This window comes from Pipra filicauda, unplaced genomic scaffold (genome assembly GCF_003945595.2).
Source record: "Pipra filicauda isolate LSUMZ 115617 unplaced genomic scaffold, ASM394559v2 scaffold553_size308853_pilon, whole genome shotgun sequence".
In the NCBI taxonomy this organism is placed as follows: Eukaryota; Metazoa; Chordata; class Aves; order Passeriformes; family Pipridae; genus Pipra; species Pipra filicauda.
The window spans coordinates 265,436-286,564 of record NW_024104702.1 but is presented as its reverse complement, the minus strand read 5'-3'; the positions used below and the strand labels follow the sequence as shown (position 1 = coordinate 286,564).

The window sequence follows — 21,129 nt, the reverse complement described above, 5'->3', positions numbered from 1 at the left end:
TATTCTGAAGTGTCTATCAAAGAAGAAAGCATCAGGACTTTGCAGGAGAAAAGTAACTAAAAATGGTGTTTAACTTTATTGCTGCAGAGACTTGAAGTTAACAGGATCATTCTATGAGCATTTGCCTGAGTGTTTTTTCAGGCTGTTTTTAAATGGGTTTTTTTTACAAAAAGATAAATCTGACTCTGTCATTGGTTGTGCTTCACCACAATTGTTTCTTTTTTCTTTCCTTTCCCCCCTCTCTCCTCTGCAATTCTAAATGAGGAGGGCTGAGCAATGCAGCCCAATACATTTGGCAATACTCGTATAAGCATAAACCAGTCATTTACTACACTGGTATTTACAATACATTTTGACCCTGACCATATTCAAGCATGAAAATTTGTGCAATGAATACATTAATATCGGTTTCGACATTTGTTCTGTGGGTACTCTTTTTTACTATTGTAGCATGAAAGCACCCAAACACCAAAGCCAAGATCGTGCCTCAAGGCGTTAGGTGTGCAAACAACTTTTTAAAAATGCTCCTACTCTGGATGGACTGCAGTCTGAAAGCACACGTGTCCTGTTTTGGCTAATCCTTGCAGTTTTGCTCATTCTGACTCCTGGAGGACTGCTCACAGCACCTACCTTTAAGGTTTGGACATGAGTCTGCAGGGCTGGAGCCACAGCTCCTAATGCAGCAACAGTGCAAATGACTTCTGTGCCATTTTGGAAGTCTGTTTTATTCCTCTTTGCATCATAGATTGTTACTTCCTTAATCAGGAATGCTTGCAGCAAATCTGGAAATACAAAAGAAACCCTTCTTATACATTACGTGTGTATTACATGTCACATGCTTGTCACACACTGAAAGAGCAGAGCTGTGAGTTCCCACCCCTGCAGCTTGAAGAGCAGATCCTCCTGCTGCCCTTTCTGAGTGTCATGCAGAGGTTAGCACCTGCTTGTGTTCCGTAGCTGCCCACCTGACAAACAGACTAGACCGTCTGGGACAGACAGACACAGATCCCAACCTGTTCATGCAGAATCCAGGGAAGGAGGCAGAGGACAGGAACTGCTGCAGAGTATGGCAGTGCTGGGCATGACGAGAGTGTCTGCTGCTGCCCAGTTGCAAGAGTATCCTCTCTACAAGGAGTTTGCAAAACAAGCTCTGGACATAATTCACCACAGATACTTATTTCTCTTTCTGAAAATAACAGAAAATTAACAAAGCATGAAGGAATACTCTTTTAATGAACACTTTGAAGGGTTAAAAGGGATATGTCAAGGGAAGAATGGAAGTGAGATAGGACTTTGTATTTGTGTATTTGTGGTTGCACTTTATTTCAGAGGTTTTTGCTTCGGTATAGCCACAGTTGCAAGAATGCAGCATAAAACTCTTAAACACATATATGTGCCCCTGTACTTACAGTCTGATGTTGGAGAGTTTTAGGGTGATGTTTCTTACTTCCCATCTCCTCTTCCAGTGTTTTTACCATAGAAGCCCCCAGCAGAGGAGAAGGAGGGGAGGAGACAGAGGGTGAAAGAGAGTCTGAATAATCCCTTGCACCTCCCCCGTGTGTTGCCTGCCTCTGGGGAAATGTATCTGCCCTGTCTCCTCCTTGGGTCAGGAGCTGCTGATCCTTCTTGCTTTCCCTTTGAAGTCCTATTTAGGTTCACGACAAGCTCTAGCTAGGGCTTAAAGGTTGGTCCCTTCTTGGAAGGGAGGAAAATGCTGCTGGTGGCTTTGAATGCATCCGTGTTCTCTAACTGGCAGTCACTGTGTGTCTTTTTCTGGGCAAGTGTTGTAATTAACGTGCCCTTTTGATTACAGAAGGATGAGCCAGCTCCCCTCGGGGATTGTGGTGTCCTGGCTGTCTTCCTGGGCCTGCCACCCAGAGGAGCAGTTGCAGCAGGGAAAGGAGAGAGGCTTATGATTATTAGGAGGAGTGAGGTATTGATTTTGTAAGATAGGTAATTTTGCATAGGGAATTGTGAATAGACATCACAAAAAAGAAAAAAGAACAAAAAGAAAAAAAAAGAAAAAGAAAAAATGGAAAGAGAAAAAAGAAGAAGAAGAGAAAGGAAAAAGGAAAAAGAAAAAAGAAAAAGAGGAAAAAAAAGAAGAAAAGGAAAAAGAAGGAGAAGAAGAAAAAAGGCAAAGAAAAGCTAAAGCAAAGAGGAAAGGAAAGGAAAGGAAAGGAAAGGAAAGGAAAGGAAAGGAAAGGAAAGGAAAGGAAAGGAAAGGAAAGGAAATTCCACGGCCCTTCCATGACAGGCAAAGGGAAATTACTTCCCGGCCCTTCCCTTCCCTCACGTCCATGCCCTTCTCGACCTTCCCTTACCTTCCACTTACCGTCCCTTCCGCGTCCCTTCACTTCCCTTCCCTTAATTCCACTTGCCCGTCCCTCCCCAGTTTCGACACACCCGTCCCTTCCCTTCTCATTACTGACAACTCCCCTCCCCTACCCCTCACCTCCGCCTCCCCCCCCTCCCCTCCCTCCCCTCCCCTTCCCCTCCCCCCCGCCTCCCCTGCCCCTCCCCTCACCCTCCCCTCCACTCCCCTCCACTCCCATCCCCTCCCCTCAACGCCCCTCCCCCGCCCCTCCCTCCCCCTCCATACCCTTCAATCACCTCCCTATCTTTTCTCTGCTCCTTTATTCTCAGTTCTTCCTTTCTTCCCCTCCTTTTCCCCCTTTCTCTAAACTGACGGTACTGACAAGTGGCTCAGTATGGACTGTTCATGTCCATCTCTAATCATAAAGGAGGAGCTACCTTTGCAGTGCACCTTCTGCTGCCTCCTTAGCCAGGCATAATTGATGAATAATGTGCATCAAGCCCATGAGTGCAATTTGTAGCAGAGAGGTACCAGGGTGCCATCCTCCTGCCTTTACCCTCTCTGTATCAAGTCCTACGAAAGAAAGGGAAGGTGCTGGACAAGCCTGTGCAGGAGTGCAGGTATGCAGGAGTGCAGGGGTGCCGGGCAGGGTGCAGGGGTGCTGCGTGCAGGTGTGCATGCCCCTGGGACTGACTCTCATGCATAGGTACTTCCATTTGCCATGCTCAGCTGCAGCCCACAAAAGTACAGTCTGGCCGAGGACTGGAGTGTTTGTTTAGGTATGTGTCAGTTGCTTATTCATTGCTGTTAAAGACAGGACAGACACCCGACAGGAGTGCTGTCCCATTAGGAGATGTAATACCACACTGAACATTATTGAGTGTGCTCCATCTCCCCATCTCCCTGCTGCATGGCACATTTCCTTCTGCCCCATCTGGCCCAGGTACAGATGCAAGACGCCTTCCTCCTTCATCACACTTCCCCAACTTCTTAACTTCTTCTCTCCTTGACTTCTGGCCCCAGCCCTGACTGTGCATCTCATTCTGTCTCTGTTCTCCTGCCTCACCCACTCTCTTATATTCTGCACTTAGTACTCTGGCCCCACACTCCAGCAGCAAGGAGCAAAGAAACAGCATTAGGAGGGTCACAAACTTCCTAGTGTTATTTGCATGGAATCGGTCTTTGCATAATAAACAGAATTGGACAAACACAGACTTTTTCAGGAATAGCCAGCACATTGGTCTCAATCCTGCATCATTCCTCTGTGACAGGAACCAAGCCCTAACCTCTGATCCCTGATCCAGTGGAACAACCGTTTTTTCCAGAAGCTGAGTCTTAAAGAACTGCAACAGCCCCAGTTGTACACAGACACAAATGATTATTTGCTCTTGACAGACCTGCACAGCTCCCTCCTTGTATTTAACTGCAGTCCAAGAGAGCTGGATCAGGAAAGAGACACTTGATAGCTGCTGTTTCCGTGGTTGAAATATTTGTGAAGTTAGCGCATAATCTGAAAGCAGAAGCTAATAAATTATAGGGTGCTAATTGGGGCCGGAGTGGAGCTGTCAATCATATTATCCTAAACATGCAGAGACCCTCATAACCTAAAAAGGCAAGAAAGCCTCTGGGAACAGCTCCCAGTTGTCACTAGCCATGACCTCCACTTCACTGAGAGCACTGAGAGTCAAGGTAGAAAGTTTATTCAGCTAAGAAAATGCAAACCCTGTGTTTAAGAGGGCACTTGTATTTGATTTTGTTTACCCTCTTTGGTTATGTATTTCCAAGGCCACTTTATTATTTTGCTTTGCCACTTAGCTTGCCAGTCTTACAATTTAAAAAAAAAAATGTAGATCAGAGAAGAATTTGCAAATTTTCTTCTACACAGTCCTTAGAGTAATTGTCAAAAGTCTTTATTTACAGTCCTTGCATATAGGCTTGTTTTTTTAAAGCCATCTTATTGCTCACATATAATTTATTGCTTCTCATTTCTCAGAAACATATATCCTACTTTGGAGTTGCAGGACTCTGTGATCTGAGCCAAAGCCCAACTGATCAAACATGGTGATAAAAGGACATTTGCAGCTCTAGTCACTTTGTCAACACTTTTTCTTATATTGCTTCCATCAAGATCAAATATTTTACTCATAATACAAAATTGAATAAAAAAATTCTAGAGAGGTTTTAGTAAAAATTTCCCTAGAAATTCATGTCTATATATAGAGAGGTAGGCATTCCAGAAAGCATTCCTTGAAGAAAAGGTCTGAATGGAGCAGATCACCTTGAGTGCCATCACATGGCACGTGCAGGACAACCAGAGGATCAGGCTCAGGCAGCATGGGTTTACAAAAGGCACGTCCTGCTTGACAACCTGATCTCCTTCTATGGCAATACGTCTCACTCAGTGGATAAGGGAAAGGCAGTAGCTGTTGTCTACCTGGACTTTAGTAAAGCCTTTGACACAGTTTTCCACAGCATTATCCTGGACAAACTGGCTTCTCACAACTTGGATGGGTGCACTGTTCACTAAGTAAAAAACCGGCTGGGTGGCTGGAACCACAGTGTGGCAGTGCATGGTGCCACATCAAACTGGCAGCCAGCCACCAGTCATGTTCCCCAGGCTTCAGCCTGGAGCCAGCCCTGTTTAACACCTTTATCAATGATGTGGATGAGAGGATCAAGCTCTTCCTCAGTCAGTTTGCAGACAACACCAAGTCGGGTGGGAGTGTTGATCTGCTGGAAGGCAGGAAGGCTCTGCAGAAAGATCCAGAAAGGCTGGATCAGTGAGCCAAGGCCAACGGTATGAGGTGCTGGTTGACAGCATGTGTCCAATCTTAATGATTCTGTGATTTTGTGGAGGGCATCAGAGCTGGTGAAATATCTGGAGCAGAAGGCCAGGGGAACTCAGGTTGTTTAGCCTGGAGAAAAGGAGGCTCAAGATCACTCTCTACAACTACCTGAAAGGAAGTTGTAAGAATATGGGGGTCAAACTCTTCTCCCAAGTAACAGGTGACAGGATGAGAGGAAACAGCAGCAAGTCACACCAGAGGAGGTTTAGATTAGATTTTAGGGAAAATTTCTCTCAAAAAGGCTGTCAAGCATTGGAACAGGCTTCCCAGGAAAGTGATGGAGTCACCATCTCTGGATGTATTTAAAAGATGTGTAGATGTGTGACTTAGGGACATGGTTTAGTGGTGGACTTGGCAATGCTGGGTTAATGGTTGGACTCGATGATCTTAGAAGTCTTTTTCGACCTAAATGATTCTATTCTTTTCTATTCCAAAAAGAAAATACAGCTATGCAACAGTGTTGCAAAGGGATTAATATCCAAACAGAGAGTGGCTATTTTACCATTCTTTTCTTGCTCTAAAAGATAGAAGGCAGTGATGAATGTCCTGCAAATGGAAGATGTCACACAAAGAAGTTAACACATTATAACAAAGGTTTTTTATTCGGCAATATCAGTCATGTCAGTAGTAATAATGACAATATTTTGATATCTTCATTTGGCTTTGATAACCTGCATTTCTGGTTATTTTTTAGAGTTAAAACATAATGTCAGTTAGAGTTGCCAAGTGTCATTATAAATAGAGCCATGATCATTTGAAAAAGCCACCTGATATGGAAGCTCCTGCAACTCACTCCAGAGTGTGTGGGTAACAAAAATTTTCAAGAATGAATTAAAAGAAATGAAGGTGAATTAGAACTTTTCAATCATTAACAGACCTGCCAGGGCTATGTTACAGATATTCTTTTCTGTAACACCTATTTTTGGGTCTGTTATAGCTGAATTAATATCAGCTTTGTGTAGAAAGAGGTAAATTTGAATTTAGAACAAAGCTTGCCCTCACAGTTATTATTAAAATGCGTAGTCCTAAACCTGACTTACGGAGGATCAATTTCACCCAATTATGTTCAGTAAAGCCACAACTGAGGACTCAAACCATCACAGACAGCATGCCACAGATGTCAAGGAAAATTAAAGAAAGAGGAAATAACCTGGAGTCATTAGTCAAGTCAAAGAGATGACAAAACTTTCCCTGCTGAAAAACAGCTGTGGAAAGCAAGGGTGCAGTGACACTGCCGTAAGGATCTTTGTGCCCTTTTATACAAGTGGTGAAGGAACCAAATTTTGAGGGCCCTTGTGATCTAGAGGATGTTACTAGTCTCTGTTATATAGGGTAATAGGAAATCTGAGGAAAACCAAGTTTAGGTTCAACCCTTGGCCCTGGCTTGAGGTTCTCAGGTAAGTTAAGCTTAGGTGAACTTAGTTCTTGTCTTTCTTGTTCTCACTACTTAGTTTCTGCAGGTAACAAAGACTAATAGAAAAAACTTGTGTTAGCAGTGTAGCTGCATAACCTTTTGCCCTTCTGATGGTCATTTTTAAGTTTCCCAAAGGTTGTGATCATGCCATTGAATGACTGACAATAATGTCTCCTAAAGAAGATGAGACCTGAATTTAAACATAAAAAGACAAAAAAATCATCTTGAACGCTCAAATTTTTCAGTCCAGTGTGATACAAGCAATCACGTCTTTTACCTTTCATATCTCAACAAATCATCTTTTCAAGCTGTATAAGTTTCCCCTTCAGAGCTCTCAACAACCATGTTTCTATTGCTCGTGTTGAACTGCTGAGCACTTCCTGGGATGAAGTGAATGGGGATGAGTGAATGAATCCCACTAAAGCCTGGCTTATCTCTCAGCAGCAGATACACACACACACACACTTTCTGTAATTTTATCCAGTAAGGACTCAATATTTTTGTCATAAAACATTTTTTTTTCCTTTGTAGGATCTTGATCATGGTCCCAAATGGAAAGCATGAGGTACACAAGTTTTGGATAGATCTGGTCATCAGTATGTGACTGATGACCAGCTGAAAAGCCTCTGCAAGCAGTCCTGAAAAACAGAAGTGCACTGACTGTTGGGTGTTACCACCTGCTGTAGACCAAGGGACATGAAGATAGAAAACCTAGAATTGATGCCACTGAAAATGTTGCCTTAATAAACAAGTAGCATCTGCCCTCACATTTACAAAATAATTTGCAAATATTAATTAATCACCACAGCACTTGTGTTAGATTGTAGTAAATACTAATCATAGGTAGAAGCAGAATATTTTTCATCTGTTCACATGAATGTCAAGTCTGCGGCTGCAGGACTAAATAATCCCACTAAAGACACACAATATGTCCATTTCTGTCCAAGCACAGCTCAGAGCTCAGCCATAGTCATTTGAGAGCCCAGCAGTCATGGGTTGTGTGTGTGGTATCATGTGTGCCGCATGCTCACCATTGCGGCTCAGTGATCTCCCCAATTGTCTGTGCTGGCATCAAGGAACATGGAAGAGCCTGAGACACCAACTGGCTGTGGCCCAGAGAGTCACCTAGGGCATCCCCTGATCAGCACTTGAGGGCACACATCTCCTCTTTCCTGGTAGTTTAGAGACTGTGCTGGATTGGAGTTTTTATTTTCTTCATAGCAGCTTGCCTTGTGTTGTGTTTTAAATTTGCAACCAAAACAATACTAATAACAGAGTAATATTTTAGTTCTTGCTGAAAAGTTCCTGTACAAAGTCAAAGCCGCCTCTGTTTCACACTGTGCCCCTTCCCCAGTGAATAGACTGAGTTTGAGAGGGGACAAAACCAACCAAATACCTTGAATTAACTAAAGAGGTACTCCATGCCGTATAGTGTGGTGCTCAGCAATAAAATGAAGAGGAGAAGACTTAAGGATATTCGCCATCTTTTGTTCAGGAACTGGTTGGGCATAGGTCTACCTGTCTCAGGCCAAATCTAAACTAAAGACTTGGAGACAGTTTCCCTACTGCTGTACATCAACTTAGCTTAATGTATTTAACTGATTTACAGCAGCTGAAGATTAGGTTCATGTGCCTTATACTAGCCTGAGAATGATGCTTTTGTTCAGAATGTTTTGGAATGGCCGACCCTTGTTCATTTATGACTCAAAGTTCAGACATCACTTTCTGGTTACTGTAGCTCTTGCAGAGGGAATCTTCCTAGGACAGATATCTCCTCTTATTTAGGTGGCTTCCTCTGACTTACAAGGGAATCCAGAAAGATTTTCTCTTACTACATAGACATCACAACCTAGACTCAGTCTCACTGTACATCTTAAAGGAAGTAACTGAGAATGCAAGTTATTGCCTTTATGCTTGAAGACGAGTTCTCTCAGAAGTGTGTCACGTAAGTGTGGTCACGAGAACTGCTTCACTTGTACCCTCATCTCACATACAACCTTTCTGACGCGTCAGGATTCTTTTCTCCTCTAAACACATATTTCTTTTAAATGACATTATTACCCTTAAACCCATATATACTTATTTAAAACCTATAACCTTGAAAGTCAAGACACTTGAACTCAAGGATTCCTTGACTCTTTTTCTTGATCTGCCACAGGAGGAGGTACTAACAGTCAGAGACAAACATAGGCCAGGTATTATCCATTTCCCTGCTGTAGTGGGTTTCTGTGGTTGGGTTTTGGTAGCGGTGGGGGAGCTACAGGGGTGGTTTCTGTTAAAAGCTGCTAGAAGCTTCACCTGCCTGGTGCAGCCAATGCTGGCTGCCTTCAGGATGGGCTTCCTGCTGCTGGCCAAGTCTGAGCCAAACAGGAGTGATAGTAACACCTCTGTGATAACATATTTAAGAACAGAAAGTTATTGTGCAGTGAAAAATTCCAGCCAGGGAAGAGCAGAGTGAGAATATATGAACAACAGTGTAGACACCAAGGTCAGTGCAGAAGGAGGAGGTGCTCCAGGCACCAGAGCTGAGGCCCCTGCAGCCCGTGGTGCAGACCATGGTGGAGCAGCTGTGCCCCTGCAGCCCATGGAGGACCATCGGGGTGCAGAGACCCACCTGCAGCCCACAGAGAAGCCCATGCTGGAGCAGGTGGATATCCAAAGGAGGCTGTGACCCTGTGGGAGGCTCAAGATGGAGCAGGGTCCTGCCAAGGACCTGCAGCCCATGGAGAAAGAAGCCCATGCTGGAGTAGGTTTTTCCTGGGTAGGACTTGTGGCCCCTGGGGGGGACCCATGCTGGTACAGCTCATTCATGAAGGACTGCACCTCGTGGAGATGTGACCAATGGGACAGCTGTTTGGGAAGAACTGTTGCCTGTGGGATGGACTCACACCAGAGAGGTCTGCAAAGGACTGTCACCTGTGGAAAGGACCCCACAGGAGCAGGGGAAGGACTCCTCTTCCTGAGCAGCAGCAGAAACAACAGACCATAACCCCCATTCCCCATCTCCCTGCACCGCTGGAGGAGGAGGAGGTAGAGTTTGGAAGGAAAGGAGGAGGGGTAAGGGAAAGGTGTCTTTAAGATTATTTTACTTTTCACTCTTTTGCTCTGAACCTGTTAGTAATAAATTTAAGTAATATCCCCACTTTGAGTCTGTTTTGCCCATGATGGTGATCAGTAAGCAACCTCTCCCAACTCTTAACTCATGAATCCTTAGTTGCTTTTTTTTCTCTCCTCTGTCCAGTTGCAGAGGGGAGTGAGAGAGAGGCTTTAGTGGGTACCTTGTGTCCAGCCAGGGTCAACCTACTACACCTGCCTAAGAAAGAATATGCTAAAGTGGTCTCTCATTATCATCACCTCTTATATGTGTCCAAAAGCAGCTGCAAAAGGTGCCATCAGGCCCTGGCTGATTGAAGGTGAGATGTGACCTCCTGACAGTGAATAAATGTTGATGAGAAAAATGTGAATCATCAAGAAGAGTTTGAATGAAGAGAGGAAGCAACACCTCAATAAGATAGAGAAGGTGAAATGATTAGGATGTATAAAGAGAAGGGTGATACAAAAAGCTGAGGGACTAAGAAAACATAATACAGTATTTATTTTTTTATCTCTTGCTCACAGTCTGATGAGAATAGCAAAGTGTTGCAATTGTTGTTATTAGCAAATCTATTTATATAATTACAAAGTGCTTCAATGGGCTTTGTCAGGGACTTTGAAGAATCCTAATTCAAAATATCTTAATTTCTATTTCATTTGAGTAAAACAGTCGAAGTCCAAATTTCTTGTTTATCTGTATTGAATCTCCATTTAAGAAATTTTTGAAGCTTGACTTCAGTGGAGTTGCATCTTGAAAACGTATACATTCTGACATCAGATAGCGCCATTACTACTCTCCAGTATGCCACAGTATCAAATATTTGCATAAAATCATAGCATGTTTCTAGCTTCCTGAAAGATGTCAGTGAACAGCTCTGCATAATTTGCTAACTACTGCTCATGATGAAAGGTTCCAAAAAGCTTATTCCTGTTTTTTATTCAGTAATGATTTAGACTTAATTTTATTATATACTTTGAGTTGATCTTGAAACACACCAAGGAAAAGTATCTCCCTTCACCCAGTCTCATAAAAAATAAGTGAGGATGATGAACATTAAAAAGGGAAAGTAAAAGAAATGTAAGAAAACAGAACTGTCCAGATTCACAGACTGTTTGCTGTGCAACTTAATATGCAAGATGATTGCAAGCATTTGTTTAAATTAAATAGTGAAGCAGACCATCTGCAGCAGTGGACAACCTTCATTGATTGCTTTCTGATTTGAAGCTCAGCATTTACATTTTTTTTCAGTTTTTAAAATCTTGCTTGTGCACAGTGAAGCTAGACTTCAACTTTTCGTTTTTTTCATGAACAAGTTGGTCTGCTCTTTGAAACAACGTACCAGTGCTCCCTTTTTTTGAAGGACTGCCTGTACCTAAGGCATACATGATTGCATAAATTTAATCAATACCACATTAAAATCACTTATTGTCTATGTTTTATATTACCTTAAACTATCTCCTGTGTAAGCACCCAAACCATAACATGTAGAAAATCAAAGGATACATAATTGTTGTCTTATTCTGGTGCACATCATTCAGTATTTTATTATATTTTCTGGTAGCTTTATTAAAAAGTTGTTGGGGTTTTTTTTAAACACCTCTATAAGTATGACGATGTGCAGAATATTTTCCTTTGCTTCTGTGTTCTCTGAAAGAGTTTTTCTTTTCTTTTTCTGGGGGAACCAAACTTAAGAAAGTTCAGTAGAATTGATGCTTCCTTGATCTTGTTTGCCTTCTTTGACTAATACCAAATAACTTAAGCCCTCTTGATTCCTTGTTTCCATTAATGTGGCTGAAAGAACACTATCTGAATCTGCATATGGAGTCTCATTACCTGCATTAAAAAAAAAAAAAAAAAAGAAGAAAAAATACAACAGCTCAATAATATACATATAGTATTTGAAAGCAAACAAGATCAGATAGCTGTTGGAGAAAGCTGGTCTAGTGACTGCATAAGGAGTGACTGATGATTCAAATTCATGTTCTGCTAATGCCTGCGTGGATTAGAACTTTAAGCAAATCACTTGGGGAAGGTTGGTCATCAGCATTCATACCTCCAGAGGCAGCAATACAGTTATGAATACTTGACTTGCTTCCTTTCATTGTAAAGATAGACTGCATAAAGCCAAAGTGATTTCAATCTGTACCTCTGTAGTAAACCTGCTAATAATACTGCTAAAGAGTCCTGTAACATAGGCAGTTTTATATCTACTAAATCATTATATACTGTCTCTTTAGATGACTTGTAGTATTCCGTCTTTCTAGAAGATTAAACTTGTCAATCCATTATGGCTTTCCCATTTTTAAAAACTTTCTGTTTTTCCTTACTTTGATGCAGTTCGTATATACATAGTTGCTTGAAATCTATTGCAGGGGATATATATTTTAAAAATATAAAAATGGTTAACTAAATGCTCAAGTTATAAATGTTGCTATTTTTTGCATTTACTACAACATGTACCTTCTTTTACTACACTCCCCCCTTATTTTACTTCATAACTGAAAAGTTAAGCATGTGACATTCAGGGCTATGTATTCAAAGGAATTGCAACTGTTGTGCTGTTCCACCAGGCAACACACAATTTACTATGCCACTATAATCACACATCTCCCCCAGTTATAAAGTGAGAAATGTGTTCCACATGCTAGAGTCCATTAGGCAATATTATCAGGAAAAGTCTGAAAGAGAATTTTGGTTTTAGAAACCCATCAGCAAGACAGGGTTGGGAACAAACTATAGCAAACTATGGTCACATACCACGGTGACTGACAGCAATGAAAAATAATTTGATACTCACTTCATCAGTTCAGGACTATTATGACAATATTTGGTAATTCAACCCCAACTAAGCCTTTACCAATCAGTTCAGCTCTTCTTTGTATTTGTTTTTTGTTTAATAAAATTTTTAATGGGAATCCCCAGGGGCAAGTTACTTTTAAAAAGGCACACAAGCAAATGCTGAGGGCACATTTACAGCAAACTCTTAAGAGGGAAACCTTAAAATACCCAAGTAAAACTGGGTATTTACAGACCAGACATATGCCGGCTGACCTGCCTAAGTATAGAACACTAGAGGAGCATTCAGATTTGTTTCCTGTATAAGTATCTGGAACTGATGAGGTGATGTTTACACAAATGTGAGTATGAGGTCACTGAGATATTTTTACCAGATATATAGATACATTACTAATTCTTTCCCCAACAGGTCTGAAGAACTACAGAATATATTAAATATTATAATCCTTTTTCAGCCTATGCACAACTGTGTTTCTCATTACAGAGAAAAAGATCTAAAAAATCAAATACTTTGCCTTGGTTTTACTTCTTGAGCTTTGGGAACGAAATAATCAAGAAAGTCTACTTTTGCAGAATATTCTTATCATATCCAAAGAGGGAGGAAGAATACAGTGTTTGTGACTTTTCTCCTATGACATGACATGTATAAGATACACTGCCATTTTCACAATGAGATTTTTAACTGTAACTGCCCTTTCCTTCACTATTGAGTCATCTCTTAGCGCAGTATTCAGTGCCTATGAAAGTTTAGCACTGCTCTGCTGTACAAGCCAAAGAAGATACACGAAGATCTCAAGCTATATAGTGCAATGCTGGACTGTTGTGTAAGTCAGCAAAGCAAGAAAATACTTTTTGCTGGTTTAGTTGGAGCAAAACGATGGATGGAGACAGAAAATACTGAAAATGAACAATTGAAGAAAAATATCATGATAAATGTGAAATTGCCCCAGAAATGTGAGGGCTAGAAGCACACCAGCACCTTGAGAAGCCATAAGTCAAGTCAGAGAATTCTGAATAATCTTTGGAACCTTGTTTCAAAAAACATTAAGAAATTGAAGGAAGATAGAGAGAAACTGGAGTGGGGAGGTAGGCCAGTATATTTATGAGATATCGTTATTTTCTCTTCAGTTTTAACATTGCTAAAATTAGTTGATTGATGTATAGTCATGCTGGGTTATACGTGAGTAAATGCAGGATAAACCATGTGATGTGATCCCCTCAGATTTCACAAGCAAAGCCTGGCTGAGTCAACAAAACACCCCAAGAGGAGACATCCAAGAAACACCTTCATGGAATCTGAAGTCGTGCTGGGGAGTCAACTCCAAATGTTTAAATTCTGAGGGGTTGTCTACACTGTGAACTGCTGCATAGTGTAGAGTTACCCACACTCACTTTAAACAACCTACTTCAGGGCACGAGACAGGCTAGCTCTGTCAGTCCAGAGCTTTGTACAGGCTGAGAAGTACTTTGTTGAGAAGCAGGTTCCCACTGAGCTCTGAGCTGTCTCACGTAGACTGCTTCCAACAGCTAAAATGGCAAGTTCAAAACTCAGCATTTTACTTGGACAGACACATGTCTCAGGTCTTAAATTCCTGTTGCTTTGACCTTTCTGGACACTTTTCCTGGTAGTGCTCTGCTTAAAGTTGATGTTTAAAGCTTGTGCATAAATCACAGCCTCTAAGCTAAACTGCAGGTAAATTAATTACAATACATCTCTTGAGGAGTAGGCAGAAGCTTACTCTAGAGAGCCATGCATTAATTGACACAAGAAACTATTATCGCCTGACTCATACATAATGAGGAATAGTTTGCTTGCTTAGCCTCCTCTGAGGAGACTGGCCCTAACCTGATAAAATCTGTGCTTCCCCCTTCCCAGTCTCAGCATCTCAGTTAGCTGCTTCCTGCCACAGAGTAGCCATGGTGCTGCCTCATGATTGCGGTGTCTTTCCTTGCCTGCTTAGTAGACTCTGAGGGCTCACAACATGTTTTGAAGTCCTGCCTGGAAGGGTGCAAATTTTTGTGCTGTCTTGATAAGCAGAAGGGTTTTTTTGGTGTTTAAATTCAAGAAGGTGACAACACATAAGAAGAAAAATAATGTCAGTAGAAAAGCTGATTGGTAGAGACTGAACAAACTGATCTAGAGATGCTGATCTTCTATTACAGCTATTTCAGGACCAGATCCTCAGCTAGCATAAATTAACAAAGTCCACAGAAACCAGTGTGATACCACCAATTTACACCAGCTAAGTAGCCAGCCTGAGACATTACTGATTCTGGGTAACATAATCTCATGCAATGCTTAGCACCTTCACTGTGGTAAGGTATTTAGAAGTGCAGACACATTTGCTTTTTCTCATTAATACCTTCCTGTTTTTCTCATACATACTCTGTCCTTTGTCACTGCCACACAAAGTATGTGGCAGTAAACAAGAGACGGGCTGCCTTACTGGCATGGCCACTGTGACCACATTCAAGAGGAGCACATGATGACATGTCTTTGTCAAGTCTATTGAACCTATACTTCTCTACCTCAGCGGTGTTGGTTATCCCAAGGAGCTAGTTCCTGTGTAGAGAACATTTTCCTGGTACCTGATGGCCACCTGGAGCTGGAGGTGCTGTGTTTCAATTTCTGCACATTGCCAGTAAGAATATAAATAGAACAAATATATATCCGTTTTAATACTCCGCTCTGTATTATATATCAGTGGAGATATATCTGTGTTTCCTGTCTAATGAAGCATATGATCTTGCATGGTTTGAGGATGACTCATGGAGCTTCGCTATTCTGTCAGACACTGAATGTGTTAAAAGTCAGAATTTTGTTCATCCTGCATTTCCTCAGCTCTAATCTTCTTGGAGCATTGACTGCCTGCCTTTCTTTTTATTTTAATAGGTTTTTTAGAGAGCTGTGAACTGAAATCTCTGTGTGCAGGAAGCTGTCTGAGGAATTACAGATATAAGCATGATTCTTTTCTAGTTTATTATAATTAATAATATAAAAGCAACAAAAAAGACCAATTCCATATTTGTTGCAATGCAATAAGGCTATACAAATAGGAAAGCACTCTCCTTCTCCAGGTCACAAAGCAGGATTCATTTTACCAAGTTTTGAGGACCCATATCTTACGTGTCCAGTTTAAACTCCTTGCCTAGGTTGTCTTTGCAGTCAACAGAGAGAGAAAGGAGGAATGAATCGCTTTGTGGAGAAGCTTATTTCACATCCTTGCCTTAATGCATTAACATCCTCTGAATGTGTCTACAACTCTCTGCTGACTATCAAACAATCTAGACAGATAGCGTGAATGCAGTGCTTATGTTTTAGTTCCTTATACCTATCCACATCTGTCTACACAGATGTCAGCTCTTATAACATTATATCACATAATTTTTTTTCCATCAGTTCAAGGTAAAGTATTAGCATGACTTTACTTGCAGCATCATATGGCTCACACGCATCCTCTGGAATCAAACAGCATTTATCTAGAGTACAAATAAGATATCACACCATCAAGTCCCCCTTTTCCTGCAGTGTTGTAACCGCTCACTCTTTTAGAAAAAGCCTTTTCTCTGACCTCTGCTGGCTTTGGGTCAGCCACTCACTAAGCTAAGTGGGGAGAGGATTATTGAATTTCAGAAAAATACAAAGGAGACTAGATACAAGGTTTTAAAAATGTCTCTTATCGACACATCTGCTTTAGAGAAGCTTCCGTGATTACGGAAGCCCAAGTGATTACTTTACATTCAGAGAGTTGTGTGGAACGGTTTTTAAAAGGCAGTTGGGTTTAGGAAAATAAACTGATGACTCTTACATGGGGAACAGAAAACAGGAGCTAGTCAGCAGAGAGTGCAACATATAATTAATGATGAAATCACTGATTCTGTATTTTAATATCAAATCCCCTCAGTGCAAAGTTTTGTACAGAGATTTTAAAAAAGTACAAGTGACAGTTTTAGAAAGTACCTGAACTGCTGAAAGAATAAATACACTGAGTTACTGGCTTTGTAAAGAAAAGCAAAAAAAAAGGAAACATTACACAATTCTAACTCTTTTATCTTCCCACATTTCTCAAGCAACATCTCCAGTTTAGGGATTTAAAAATCATTTAAAATTTTTTTAAAATCATTTTGAGGCCAAATGTGTTTCCTTTTAGTCTTTAGTCTTTTACCCTGGATTTCATCCAACTGTCCTGCATCTTCTCTCACCAGAGGAGCTACTTTTTCTGAGCAATTAGACATTTTTTCCATATAGGACCAAAAGGGATTATGGGGAGCAGCCCTGATAAGAATAGTCCTCCTGGGTCATAAAGGCAAGGAGTCGCTCCAGCTGCTTAATGCCCAGTTGTCTGATGTCGGCAAAAATGTTTGCCAAATCAAACAGGTGTTTCCGTCTGTAAAGAGGCACTCTTGGGACCTGAAAAAATACAGTGCCGTCTTATATGTGCAAATGTAAAAACTTATGTCTGAAAATAGATGGTCCAGTTATTTTTACAGCAATGCAGAGCCATCCTTCTAGCACACTGCACCTCTTGTAAATGGGGGAAGAACAGACTATCTTTCAGCAATGAATGGGGACTCTGGTGACAGGGCCTCTGCTCAGTAAAGTCCCATTGAATTCAAAACCCACTGGTGTCTCAGTACTCAGCTGTTTAGTGCTGCCCTCACTCAAATAAATATCATTACTCCTACTTTAAGCCCACAATTAATGTCCTGGGAAAGCCTGTAAGAGCTAGAAGGAAAAACTCTAGACTGGCAGACCCTGGTCCTGCGTTTCCTTCCCTCCCTTCCAAAGCAGCAGTGCCAGGAGGTGCTGGTATTGCTCAGGCGTATTTATTGACATTTGATACCTGCTTTAGAAGGGTGACTCTTGCAATAGCACAGCATGTGTCTCTTTTGCCATCCCCATGCTATCCTGTTAGAGTGCTGCCCAGACCACTAACATACTGTCTGTATTAGTTCACCCACACTTGCCATCTGTGAGTCATATTGCACTGGCATTAAGATTATTGAGAAAATCTAGTGCTTCTCAGCTCTTCCACCTATGAAAAGCACTGACAGCATGTATGGATCTGTTAAAGGTGTGGCTACCTACAAGCAGGAAAGACTCAAGACAGTTTGAAAGACGTATGATTCCATGTAAGGCTAAGTATCACAGTTATTTTGAGGCATGTTGTTTCACTTTGCTTGACATTTGTCTCTTTCTTTTGGAACCAGGTCACCTGGTGAGAGCAAACATTTCTTGGCAGGAGGCTCATGATAGGAGTTTCATTACACACAAAGGCCAATGACCATGTAACATTTTTGGAAAATATTGTCCAGGACAATCCATCATGGAATAGTCTTTTGGATTTGTTTTGCCTCTCATCTTTCTACTACTACTACAAACACAAGTACTTCACTTAGTTCCAGCTAAAAATTAGTGCAAATTTTTAAAATCACTTACTTATTATACAATATTTTACAAATTACAAACTAAGACATATTCCAAGCCCTAAACTGTTTTCGACAGGGTCATAATGGAGCATGCATTTTAGTCTGGAAGCTTAGCTAGAATCTGAGTGGTCTTTTCTTGCTTAAATCAATCTTGCTTCTGGAGTCCACATTTCTCTGAACTCCACTGCATGAGATTTACACTGCAGGCAGAAAAACTGTTGAATTAATTTAAGGTTGGACAGCTACAGAAAACTGACATGCACATCTCCCTGATCAGGTAATTCAACAACATTAAGACATCACCAGGACTCTAGACCTTCAGTCAAGTACACAGCAAAGGGAAGAATGGAGGAAAGCCAGAAGAAGAAACACAGTGGCGAAAAGTCTAAGGCTCAGGGAGGGAGTGTGCCAAGCATGAGCTCTGAGAGCCAAAGCTCTGCCTACACTGAATTACCCTGCTTACTGGAGTGGGCCTGATTTTACCAACTAAGTTACTGTAAACAGACTTAACGGAGTCTGATTTTAAAAGTGACCACCATCAACAGATTCCCTGAATACAACATACATTATGGAGTACTACTATTATTAGGACAACCCTGAAAGTCCATTATACAACAACATTTTCTGCAGTAAACTAATTTTATCAATTTTTTATCATTTAAAGTGAAACTTTTCATGGAAGCCTCAATCCATATTTCCCTTTGCAACAACTTGGTCATTTCTAAGAATACTACTTCTGTTCCTGGCAAACAAACAAAGCAATGGCTTTTTCTCTGTGATCTCTGCTGTGTGGCAGAACCTGAAATCTTGGCAAATTAATGTTTTTTACATTAAGAATATATATTTGTTATCCCATTGAAAGAAATTATTTACCGAGATTGAGCAAGTTAACAGCAAGGGAAAGATCATGCTTAGTTGACACATGTTAAACAGAGATTTGCAGAGACTGAAACTAAAATTCTTTCATGTTACATCTGTGCCACCTGCTTCACCAAAAGGACAGCAACTTATGTTCCAGCCCCTTTCCCCAATTCTAAGCAGCAAAAGGGTAGGCTTCTCTTTAGAATTTTCAGCCCTGCTAAAGATTTTAACAGATATTGATGTAATGCCACAAGAATTTCTTAACTCCCTTATTTTTGATGTCTCTGTCACCTGTGGAGCTAGGGAACACAGCACAAGGATGTCTTATCTAGAAACCACAGTAGCTCAAGAGTAGGTGTGAGCAGTTGAATCAGTACAGCCCCATACCCAGTGAATGTTGTGTTCCTGTAGCCATCTGAATATTAAACATCTAGGCTGAGATACTGTATCTGAGATGTTGTATTTTGGACATGATCCTGAGAAACGTGTTTAAGGGACCCTGCTTGAGCAGTGATGTTGGACTAGATGACTTCCAGTGGTCCCTTCCAATCTTACCCACCCTGTGACTCTTTGTATTCACTCCATGAATATAGCAAGTCACCTAGACACCAGTCATCATTAGTGAAGAATAAAGCAAAAGGTGACTCCTTTCATGCTAGGATACATGTCTAAAACATAGGAGTTATCACATTCTGGAGATATCTGTTTCTACTTCTGACTACAGAGCTATCTAGAAGAGTATCTTAGATGAGACTTCTAGCTTGTAGACAGCTGCATTTAGGTGAGATAAAGTCTATTAGTTAAAGGCTATTAGCTTGGGCATAGTGCCTAATTGATTGGCTGTACTCCTTTCCTGAGCTAATGCCAGGCTTAGATTTGTGCCAGACTAAGTATCTCTTTCCTGAATGCCACTATTCAGAACAAAGATACCCTTAAAGAAACTAAGGAATGCCAATGTATGCAAATAAACAAAGCTTTTCATTATAGCCGAAGGGTGAAAAATCAGCTGTTAAAAAAGCATGAAATGATAGGTTATCAGTGCTGGCTTACTTTGGTCCCATCATGTCTTCATAAAGATTTTAGTTTTGCAATGACATGTAAACATGTCATGCATGGACTGGATCTGACACACAGAGAAATCAAGATGGGCATAAACGGGCATTTATAAAGCTACACAAAATGATAAAGATTAGCAAAATATCAAATAGACTAGCATTAAGTGAGCACTGGACAATACCAGTGAATTGAATACAGGTAGTCTCCTGTACAAAAAGTCTATGTAATTGTGTAATTGAGTACTGTGATGGATCAAGAAGTTTTTAAGAAAAGACAAAATACTGAAGAATCAAAACTGTTTGTGGAGCAGGGTGAGTTCCTAGTTCAACAACAATTTTTGAAGGGGGAAAAAGAAAAACCCACAAAAATTCCCGCCAAAACAAAGTCTTTAGATATTTTAGAAACAGACAGTTTTGGGATTTTTTTCCATTTCTTGGAATGGAAATTACCTCTTTTGCCATTCAATATTTTTCTTTAGAAAACCATAGAATGTAAACAGATCAAATGAAAAAAAAAAGAGATCTGTGAAACAAAAGTGAAATATTTCAACTGATAAAAACTTTCTTTTTGCGGATTCAGATCCATTGTTTGCTAATATTTGTCACTTTCTCAATATTTAGTTAGTCAGGAATTACTGCAGAACATGAAGAGATTGTTGTTCTGGTCTAGTCAGGACATTCATTTCCATATTTAGGTGATTTAAATCACAGTTGCATAGACAGCTTCAAATTTAGCACCACTTATTTTTTTTAATTCCTGCCTTCACAACATGAATAATGTTCTTACATAATGGGCTTTGTCGTGTCCCATATCTTAAGTGTGCCTTCCCTAACATCACCTAGTTTTTTCATTCACAGTGTGCAGAGCACAGGGAAGACCTGTGCTATCACAGGTTGGGCTTGGATAAAGGCTGCCATACTTGGGAACCTAAATTATGCCTCACTTTCAGGAGACTACCGAATCAGTAGTCCTATAGTAAGTGTCTAACAGCTATGTTTACCAGATGGAGAGGGTGTAGATGCCTTTGAAATTGAAACAGATTTCCACACAGAAGACTTCTAAGGCTCTCCTGGTTGTACAAGGAACTTAAACATTTACTTTAGTGGAACAGGGCTGTGAAGTATCAAAAATTTAGATGCAAGCTGGATGTCCCTGTGAGTCAGGCTCAATTGTAACCTCATTTGGGCCTTTTTGCTTGGTAGTCTTATACGTGCTTTATCTAATGCATTGTACCTAGTGGCACCTAATGAATCCTTACAAGTTCATTATGACCAAGGTAAATCTTTGCTGTTTCCATTTTACAGGCAAAGACTTT

At 40.8% G+C, this 21,129-nt stretch overlaps 1 protein-coding gene across 1 annotated transcript in view; it reads right to left on the bottom strand.

Moving 5' to 3' along the window:
- Positions 1-11,307: 11,307 nt before the first annotated feature.
- The window catches only part of ROS1 (ROS proto-oncogene 1, receptor tyrosine kinase), a 72,075-nt gene continuing 62,253 nt past the window's right edge, over positions 11,308-21,129 (bottom strand). The window contains 1 exon segment of the mRNA XM_039387318.1: positions 11,308-11,504. Coding sequence (XP_039243252.1) covers positions 11,359-11,504 — 146 coding nt within the window. The 3' untranslated portion in view covers positions 11,308-11,358.